At 32.2% G+C, this 11,315-nt stretch overlaps 1 protein-coding gene across 1 annotated transcript; it reads left to right on the top strand.

Moving 5' to 3' along the window:
- Nucleotides 1-8,625: 8,625 nt before the first annotated feature.
- On the top strand, nucleotides 8,626-11,097 carry MAX2 (RNI-like superfamily protein). Its single transcript, XM_011035437.1, has one exon. It carries the CDS (start codon nucleotides 8,918-8,920, stop codon nucleotides 11,021-11,023), a length of 2,106 nt encoding a protein of 701 aa, XP_011033739.1. The 5' UTR covers nucleotides 8,626-8,917; the 3' UTR covers nucleotides 11,024-11,097.
- Nucleotides 11,098-11,315: the final 218 nt, after the last annotated feature.

Raw genomic sequence — 11,315 nt, forward strand, 5'->3', positions numbered from 1 at the left:
ATTTAAATTTTCATGTTGTTAAGAATATTTTTATTGATATTGATGTTGAGAAGTTAAATAATGTATTGAGAACCAGTAGACATACAAAAATTAATGAAAATGATGATATCAACGAGCATCAATTCAATGAAGAAGATTATGATGGATATAGCGATGAAGAAAAAAAAGAAGAAAAAGATAATTCTAATTATATAATAACATATTAATGTTTAATAAAATTGAGTTTAATGTAATCTTTCTACTTATTTCTTTACAATGAGCTGTTGTTAACATTGATGGAATAATTATTGTTGTAATTTTATTATTATGATTAAACATGATGTTATTTCTATGTTGGATAGATAGGGAAAACAATAATACATAGAAAAAAAATGTTTTATATCGATAGACTAAGTTCCTTGAAAAGTTCCAGAGAGTGGAAAAAAATTACATAACTTTATCACTAACCATTACAAACAGAATTATTAACAGATTAAATCCATCAAAAAGTTCTACAAAATTAAAAAAAAAATTATATAAAATATCACTAACTATTACAGACAGAATTACTGATAAACTAAGTCCATCAAAAAGTTTCAATAAATTGGAAAAAAACTTATATAAATCTGTCATTGACCATTACAGATGGAGTTAAAATTCATCCAAGAATTATGAGAAATTTTCAATAAATTTTAGGTTTAATTAAAAATTGTAAGTTTTAGTTACTAATAAATGTTTAAAAATTTATAAATATTTAATTGTTTATCAATAATTCTATAGGTAAATTTTTTTTTTCTTCTCTTTCTTTTCCCCTCAACTTCTTCATCCTCCATGCCTCTGCGCCTCCATGACTTTTGTTAGGTAAATATCTTGCCACTTTTGTGTTTTCAAAGCTTATTGTTTTGTTTTATGATGATGTGCTCCTCACTTATGTTTGTTTTCTTTTGATCTCTTCAAACAACTCTGCGAGCCTCACTAAGTTAGATTATCCAAGTCAAAACCAAAAACAAAAACAATCATAGTAAAGGTTTTCATTTTCTATTTTCTTTTTGGTTTTATTTGTTTGTGATGATCCATCAATGCATGATTTTATTATGTATTCATGGAATTTGTTTTGATTGATTGATTTGTGTTATTTTTTAATGTTTTTGAATGTTTTGATTTTGGATTCTTTATATAGGGTTTAATTCACTAGTAAAAATAACCCATGAAAAATATTATTTAAATGCATACAAGTAAATATTATTTAAATGGTGATATAGAACCCAGAGGACACAATAAATTATACATAGGATTTGCATACTTACTAGGAAATTCCATGCCGACATAAGTTCATAATTAGCAGTCATGAATTTCATCTCTGGTTTCACATTCAATACCTCAAAACTCACGGATTGGTCATGCGTATTGACTACAGAATTCATGACGACAAATTAAGGACTTATGATCAAGAGAGGGAAAGATGACATCAACCCACGCGGCATCTTTTTCTGAAGGGGTCCATTTTTGCAAAGACTTTCTTAAATTGCAGGTCCATTTTCCTAGAAGACAACAAAAATCATGTTCCCATTTGACACTTGATTTTGAGGTTTTTTTTTTTAATTTTATTTTTAATAGCACGGTTTATAAAAGTAATTTATAAACTAGTTAGAGAAATAGTACATCTTGAAAAGTTGAGCTACACCATCAACACAACCTTCACAATTTTTTTTATTTTTTTTTAGGGTTGTGTTGCTCCTAGCGGTATCTGTAGCCTATTGAGTTGCGCTATTTATATCATATATGCATGATGACAAATCATGGTTTTTCACTGCATCATTCAACACATCTCACAAATAAATAAATAAATAAATAAAGATTTGCTTGCTCCTGGAGCCAGAACTCTTGCAGCATTCATGCCTTCTACCAGAGTAATTGGGTTCAACTATCCTTGTCAAACAAGATAAAAAAAAAAAAAAGTTTGCTTCGTTGATTGGATATAATAGAGAATTCCTAATTCAATATACAACTACTATTGTTTGACTCAAGAATCTGACAAGGAAGCTGAAATTAATGCATTTAAGAATATCTTGTATTCTTGATTTTGAATGTTATATTTCCTTTTCAATTCACTGATTTGTTTATCCTTGTCTTATTTATTTTATAAAATAATTAATTTATAAAAATATTTTAGTTATAAATAAAATCTGATTTGTGGTTTTATTTATTAATGTGTATTCGTAGGTAATAAGAATTTTGGGCAATCTCTCGTATAAGGAAGGAGTCGCTGAATTTTTTTAAAAAAATAGAAATGTTATTATTTTTTTTACTACTTTAATTTGTTCAAATGTAAAAACAAAAAAGGAAATGCAAAAACAAAAAAGGATTATTAGTGAGTAATACGAATGAGAGCATTGTTAGCTTTTTTAGTAGCACTTCTAATGATCATGAGTTACTGGATGCCAACCATGACTAGACACCTGAGGCACAAGCATTGTTTTTCAATGCAGGCTTGTTAAGTGCAATGTTATCTCATAGAGAAAGTGTTTGTTCTTAAAGGGATGTATGTTATGGGAAGTACATTGTTTAATGGAAACCAACCACTAAGAGTTTATTTTTTTTATTTATATCATGGGTTGCCTAATTTTTTGTTTGAGGCATTAAAAAACATGTAAAAAAAAAGGTCCACCAAGCTAACAAAACATCATTATTTTGAGGGATTTCAAACCTCCGCATGTCTCGAAGGCTATTTAAAAATCTTATATTCAGCATGTGATGTCTAAGTGTTTTGTGTAGCGGTCATAATTCAGTGTGGAGAACTAGAACCATTAGGTTTATGGTTCAATTACCACACAAATTGGCAAATTCATTTTGTTTGTTTCGCATGCAAAGCAGATGATAAGATTTTTTTTATTACATCTATTTTTTTAAATTGTTTTTATATGAAAATATTTAACTAATAATAGCTTCCTTTTGTATGATATGATTCTTTAATATGAACCAAAACCAATAGAGCTTTTTATAGAAACTCACATGCGAAACAAAGAATTTTTCTTTAATTTGTAATTTAGCCTTAATTTATAAGAATTTTTTACATATTATTTATTTTGCTAGAAAAACAGCTTAGACGCGGACAAACTCTAATGGAGTTATATGAAGAAACTCATATAAGGAAGGGAGATAAGGGAAAGGGGTTAAAAAGTACAAGTTTTTTTTTGCAATTTTTTTAATTAAAAATTATATTTATTTGCGTCATTAATGTCGCACGTGTGCAGCATCACGACGATCGTCCACCATCCAGGAAAAAGATGGAAATGTGGATGTGGTGTATTTCTGGCAAAATATAAAAAGACAATGAATATGTCTCTTATTAGTGAAAAATTGAATGGGAGTCGCCATCTAGTATTCTGGTTAATAGAAACCCTAACTGGTCTTAGAGATCAGGTATAAAGACTGGTTGCGTAAATAGAAGGTATTAGCACCCCAAATACGTTCTACTTAAGGTAGGCTGCATTGTTTTGTCTGATCAAATCTAATGTCTTGTTTTGTAGTTTTTTATTGTTGGTTTGTCTAAGGTTCAATACAAGCTCTCCTCAATAAGGAGTTCTTATTTTAAAATACGATTAAACCTAACCAATCTATTGTCCAAAAAATAAATTAAATATCCAAAATATGCATTACGTGTAATGTCATACCCCGGATACTAAGCGACAAACAAAATAAATTTTTTGTTGTTTTTGAAATTTTAGCCAATGTTCTCTTGACTTTAATAAACCGGTTATTAAAATCAAAATGCATACTAAAATATTTTTTTTGGTGTATAAAAAATACAATATGATTTTGTTTTAACTTTGAGACACTTGGCCGTATGCACAAAAATATTTTATTTTTATTTTTTTGTATTTTTGGGAGTTTTGACAAAAACCAGTTATTTTAATACTAGATTTGTATTTTTAGGATGTATTTATTTGGAATAGACCAGCACGACTAGCATAAAAAATGATGGGTCAACACTAGCCTAGCATACAACAAAATAGGCCAGCACCGACCCAACATGAAACAGGTCTGCTCCAACCCGACATAAAATGAAACGGACTGGCACCTGCCCAAAACCAAAATATTTTTATTATTATTATTATTATTTTACAGAAGGCCCAAAAAATAGATTATGACAATTAATATGAATTTTAGATTTTGGCTTTTTTTTTTTGTTTTGTAGGATCTATATAATGCCGACATGGTTGCAAAAAATGAAGAATACCTTTTCACTTATCCTCCTCAAGATTCTTAATTGTAGTTGGAAACTAGAGTAATTGATGAACCTGATAGAAACCGGTTTTTTGGTATTCTATGGCATTGGCCTGAAATATAAGGGTGGGTCATATTGTTTCAATGCTTGGCACACAACATTTAAGCCCAAGCTGGGCATTACCTATCATTAATAAGATGGTTTGAAATAAGGTCCAAGAACAAATGACTGAAATGAGAGCACAAATAAAAGAATAAATAAAAGTAGCAGTCGAACAAGAAAATAGTAGGAAATACATGCATGTTTGACCTTACATTTTCCTTTCGCTCCTAGTGTTTTTGGTTCAGGATCTTTTTCTCCCCTCCATGTTTTTTAGGGATTTTAATTTGTTTTAAAAAAATTATATGGAATTCATTTTAATATAATTTTTTTATGGAATAAGTTTTAATATAATTATTATCAAACAAGATTTTTTTTTTGTTATTGTTGTTGTTGTTACGAGTTTCTAGGATTATAATCCCAAATGCATTTGGGATTATAACAAGCAAAAAACCCTAAAAAAAGTGTGACATTCCAACAGAAACGTTGATGGAATTCATTAACTTGTTAGTGCTTTTGTTGGCAATGTTAGCTCACATTTTGTTAAAAAGTTACAAAAGATTTTGGAATTTGTAACGAAAATGCCTAGGTCATTTTCCATTGGCTTTTTTATTGGAAATGGTCTCTCAACGTCTAATGGAATGGGTGATGAATTGTTTTTGATGAATCCATGATAGAATATTCTGTCATCGCTTAAATGACATGTTTATGCCGTGATTATTTCGTTGGCTTTTTCCAATTTTCCAATGGTGTGTGAAGCTACTTTCCAATTAAAAAAATCTCTTACGATAATTTTCAATCTTGGATGAGAACATACATGCATATTAGTAGCAAGAATTGTCCACACAATTTTCCTATAGCCTGCTCTCCAATTCAATTATATTTACTTGAGCGTTGCGGTCTTCCTAAAAATTCCACATCAAGCCCTCAATCGTTCTTTACTTTAAAGACCACAGTAGGAGAGAACCAGCTGTTAAAAAATAATATAAATCATATCCAGGGATCTCACCTAATAGTTTAAGCTATTGGGTTGAGATAGTTAAGCTTTTTGGTGAAATGGTTTTTTGACATGGTATCAGAGCCTTGATGACCAAATGGTCTCAAGTTCAAATCTCATCATCCCAATTTATTTGATAAAAATTAAACACAAGGTAATGTGGATCTGTGCAAGTTCAAAGCCCAAAGGGCTTTCATTTGAGGGGGTGTGTTAGAGAATAATATAAATCATATCTTGGGACCTCACCTAATAGCTTAAGCTTTTAGGTGAGATGGTTCTTTGACACCCACCACCAAACTAAACTACTTCAGTTACTAACCTTTTTATTCTAGCCAACCAGCATCAAGTCCAAAACTTTCGTGCGTCCTTTGAGAAATTCGACCATTGTCCACCAAAATCAAGTGAAAGATATAAACCCATTTGCAAGCTTAGATGTTACAATTCCACTGTTTGCACCTTATCCACAAGGTTGTAGCTTAGGAGTAAGAAGGTTAAGATCGTACGAGAAGATTGCAAAGTCGAAAAAGATTAGTATTGCTACCTTTTATTTGTTCCAAGTAAAAAATTAAAAAATTAAAATGTCCCTTTTTATATGATTTTTGTGATGGAATGATCTAACCATAACTAACTAATTTTTATCTCAACTGGTTTTTGTAAAACCACTCGAAATTGTGTTTCCTTGAGTTCTTAAGTGAGAATCTTAAATATGCAGTTGAAACACTTAAATATAGAGCACTATATTAAGTATATGTTTAGGCAAATTTTTCAGAATGATTATTAATTATTGCCTATACTAATGCTCATGGCTATACCTTATCAAATAAGCTTATATTACAAAAAATATTTTTATAAAACACGTTAACAATCTGTTATTTTTTTAACAAACTAGAAAGCTTAAAGATCCGTTTTATCAAAGGTTCGTATTCTTATCATATGGACGGGTTAAAAAAGGACAATCAGAAGTACTTAAAGAGTGGCACTGCTAATGAAGCAAAGGTGTCCAACTAGCTAAGGTGTACATGGAGTTTCGCAGTATATACTTTGGACACATGAATGGAGTACGAAAAAGATTCTCAAAGAGAATTATTAGTGGAAGAGTTAAAGAGCCTATAGACTCTTATAGGAAGTTCTTGTATTAATTGTTAGTAAATGGATGTTATAGTTAAAACAAAAACAGTTTGAAGATCGTCATGTGTTCTAATAAGCTATTGCGGTAGAAAACAAAGTGGAGTGTTTGTCCTAACAAGTAAGACAGTGTAAATATAAAGGATTTTTAGTAAAGGAAACTCCTTCTATAATCTTCTAACTAGTAAAATTTGTCTATCTTGATTTTAGTTGTCTCGGAAGGATTTTTATCTTTTAAAAAGTTCTTTAAAAAAAATTATAACCAAATGACTTGTTCATTTAATTTTTCTATATTTATATTTATTTGGTTACTAATCAGTTTTTACAAAGTATTAACAGATTGCTTTTTGACATGTAAGGAACAAAAACAAGACTATTAAGTTGCATCACAAGAGTAAAATAAAAGGAGTAATAAAGTCTTAAGGATAAAAAATAGTAACAAAAGCTATATTATTTAAAATACTTCAACAAGTATCTTTTTTATTTTAATTTAAACATAGAAATATTATTTAATTAGTATGCATGTTGAGAATTTTTTTTATATCAATTACAAGCTGATTTATGCTTAGCATGCATGCTAGAATCTTTATATGTGTTTTTTTTGTTTATGTTAATGTTTGTCATAAAATACACACACACACAAAATCTAATCTATACTTATTTTTTGCCTACAATTTAATTTTTTATTCACTCATAATTTTATTTAAATCATGTTAATATTTTATGTTAAAGAGAATATATTGAAAATTAAATTTTAAAAAAGTTTTAACCCTAAAAAAGAATGAACTTTTCTTTTAATTTGGTTTCAAATATACATGATAACCATATTTCTTTAAAAAAATTTAATATTAATGAATTGCTAAAATAAAGCAAGTATAAGAAATTTAGAACATTGTGTATTTAGTGTTTTTACTTTGGATTTTGAAAAAGAAAGAAAGACAATAGAAGGTAGTTGTTAAGGATTCAATCATTTATTTTTAACTTAGGTTTTGATGATTTTTTAAAATTAATTTTTTATATATTTATGATTAATTTTAATTTTTCATATTAAAATAATTATATTAAAAAATAATTTTCAACTTAGTTTCAATCCAAAATATAAATAGAACTTGTATTGAATTTTATTTTAAGTATGCTAATTAATCATATTTTTAAATAAATTTCCAATGAATGTAATAATCGTGCATGTGATACACCTGATGAATGGAATAATAATATAAAAAAAAAATAACAGTCGTAAATTAAGTTGGATTTTAATCAAAAGCTGATGATCAATTAAGAAAAAAAGGGTTGTGTGTAAGTGACGTGGTTAAAAAGAAAGGGAAGTCGTGGCAGCACAGGAGAGAAGCGCAAAATGGAAATGGTCTATCCATATACCAGACGCAGCCTAGTCACCCACAACGGACAAGTTTTGATTTCTGCACGTGCATCACACGCGTACACAAACAGCAGGTGGTTGATTTACGCGCCGTCCAAATAAGGCAACCCAGGCCCAGAATGAATTATTGTTTTCTAACGAGTGCCCCATGATCACATGGCTTTTCTTCTTTAGAAGCCAACACTATCCCACTCTTTATTTTTATTTTTTTTATGGTAAAAAAATATATATTTTAAAGTGTTTTTATCCTTTTCACGTTACTATGAATACAAAATTAATGGAAAAATTGAATTTAATTATCAACTATTCCTATAAAAAATAAGATGAAATACGGATTCCAACCATAGCATATAGTTTCAAAATCACATATGATTTTCCTAATCTAAATAAAATAAATTTTATATTAAATAAAATAGATTTTACATTAAAAACATGATATATATAGAAAAAGATACCAACTTAATAATCTTTAAAAAATAAAAAAAAAATTAAAACTAAATCAAAATGATATGGGTCAACCTCTTCTATTTGCGTCTTTCTTGCGTCAAGGATCTAAATATTTTTAAATTTTATTTTTGATATTAATATATAAAAATTAATTTAAAATTAAAAAATTAAAAAATAACAAAACAACATTTCAAATCCATCTCTAAACACAAATATAATAAGGTAAAGTTGAAATTATATTTTATTTTAATTACAATTTTAAGGATGTATGAACATACATTATAAATTTACATGTTGCTAACTAATTTTTTTATAAAAATAAAATTCAAATTAAAAAAAATAAAATTTATTAAAAATAAAATTATCTTCTTTTTTTTTTTCAAATAGAAAAAATATGTCCGTTATCACTCTTCGTGTTCTCTCATCCATTCCCCAAATAAAGAAAAGAACTAGGACCACGATGACTATACTACAGTACTTGCCCCGTGTGGGTGCTCTCTCTCAGTCTCTGTCTCTCTTTATTTTCTTCTGTCTTCATCCTTTCCAAGGACCCATCTTTTTTCTGTCTTCTCTCTATCAAACCAATCCTGAAACTTGGAAGATGTAACAAAAAGCCACCACCAGATAAAAAGCAAAAGAAAAAAAAAAAAGTTGAATAGTTAGGATGGCCAGTTCCAGTATGGCTATGGCTGCTACCATGAACGATCTGCCGGATGTGATTTTGTCAATCATTTTTTCAGCAGTCTCTGACACACGAACCCGAAACTCACTCTCCCTGGTTAACAGGAAATTTCTAGCTCTAGAGAGATCCACCCGCACCTCCCTCACTCTCCGTGGCAAAGCGCGTGATATCTACATGATCCCTACCTGTTTCAGATCGGTGACTCACCTCGACCTCTCTTTGCTCTCTCCTTGGGGCCGTTCTGATCTCCTATCCACCGCCTCCTCCGACCCTTTTCTCCTCGCCTACCGCCTCCGTCTGGCCTTCCCTCTAGTCACCTCCCTCACCGTTTATGCTCGATCTCCCTCCACTCTTCACATCCTCCTCCCTCAGTGGCCTAATCTGAGCCATGTCAAGCTCATCCGTTGGCATCAACGCTCCTCGTCCCCTCACCTTGGAAATGATGTAGCCCCTCTGTTTGAGCACTGCCAGGCTCTTAGGAGCATCGACCTTTCCAGTTTTTATTACTGGACTGAGGATATCCCTCCTGTTTTGCAAGCCTTTCCCGCTGTGTCCAAGGCCTTGACATGCTTGGATCTCTTAACTTTTTCTTTGACTGATGGTTTTAAGTCTGAGGAGATTCAGGCAATCACGGCAGCTTGTCCTAGTCTAACCAGGCTCCTTCTTGTTTGTATTTTCGATCCAAGTTACTTTGGATGTGTTGGTGACGAGACCTTGCTAGCGATTGCTGCTAACTGTCCAAGATTAAGGGTTTTGCATCTTGTTGACATGGCTTCCTTGGGGAGCACCAGAGGGGACCCTGAAGATGATGGGTACACAAGGGAGGATGCAAGGATTACTAAAGTGGGGCTGGTGGACTTCTTTACTGGCCTTCCTCTTTTACAAGAGTTGGTTCTAGATTTTTACCACAATGTAAGGGATAGTGCTTTGGCTTTGGAAGCGCTTCATTCGAAGTGTCCTGAGTTGAAGCTGCTTAAATTGGGGCAGTTTCATGGGATCTGTATGGCCATTGAGTCCCAGCTTGATGGGGTTGCCTTGTGTTCTGGCCTGGTTTCCTTGACCATAAAGAATTCTGCAGATTTGACGAACATGGGGTTGATTGAGATTGGTAGAGGATGCTGTAATTTGGCGAGGTTTGAAGTCGAGGGTTGCAAGAAGATTACAATGAAGGGAATGAGGACATTGGCTTCATTGCTCCATAAGACTCTGATTGAGGTCAAGATATCTTGTTGCAAGAACCTTGACGCGGTAGCGTCTCTGCGATCTCTTGAGCCTATTCAGGGTCGAATTGAAAGGCTACACTTTGATTGTGTCTGGAAAGGCTTGGAAGAGGATGGCGGTATCCTCTGTTTTGATCTCAACGAAGGCCTTTGTCAAAGTGGCGAGCACGAGTATGGCAGCAAAAGGAAGAAGAGCAAGTATTCTTCGGATCCTGATTCTTCATCCTCCTGTATGCAAAGCAATGGAAATGGAATGTTTAGCAAGTCTTGGGACAGGCTCAAGTACCTTTCTCTATGGATTGGTGCCGGTGTGCTTTTGACTCCATTGCCAACGGCTGGCCTGTATGATTGTCCTAATTTGGAGGAAATCAGGATAAAGGTCGAGGGAGACTGCAGAACTGGGCACAAACCATCAAAGAGTGAATTTGGATTAAGCTGCCTTGTTTATTATCCTCGACTGTCAAAGATGCAGTTGGATTGTAGTGATACAATAGGTTTTGCATTAACTGCGCCATCTGGGCAAATGGATTTGAGCCTGTGGGAGAGGTTTTTCTTGAATGGGATCGGGAATTTAAGCCTATATGAGCTTGATTATTGGCCACCACAAGATCGGGACGTAAATCAAAGGAGCCTGTCACTCCCAGGAGCAGGGTTGCTTGCAGAATGTCTTGCAATGAGGAAGCTTTTCATACATGGAACAGCTCATGAGCATTTCATCATGTTCCTCCTGAGAATCCCCAATCTGAGAGATGTGCAGCTGAGGGAAGACTATTATCCAGCACCAGAGAATGACACGTGCACTGAGATGAGAGTTGGTTCATGCAGTCGTTTTGAAGATGCATTGAACGGGCGTCAGATCCTCGACTGAAACCAGATGGTTACCGCTACTTGTTCATTAGAAGCATGATAATAAAAGACCTCTGCGGTTTTTTCTTTTTCTTTGTTTCTTTTCATGGCAATTCATGAATCAGCTGTTCTGATTTTTTTTTTTTTTTTGTGGCCAATCATTAATCAGCTGGTCTGGGGTTTTTTTTTTTTTCTTTTTCATGGAAATTCATGAATCAGCTGATCTGAGTTTTTTTTTTTTCCCCGTTTCTTCTATAACCGAGGAAGAAATCCGAACTTAAATTGCCTTTGATGGGCACACCTGATATAAAATC

Source organism: Populus euphratica, unplaced genomic scaffold, assembly GCF_000495115.2.
Source record: "Populus euphratica unplaced genomic scaffold, PopEup_1.0 scaffold26.1, whole genome shotgun sequence".
NCBI lineage: Eukaryota > Viridiplantae > Streptophyta > Magnoliopsida > Malpighiales > Salicaceae > Populus > Populus euphratica.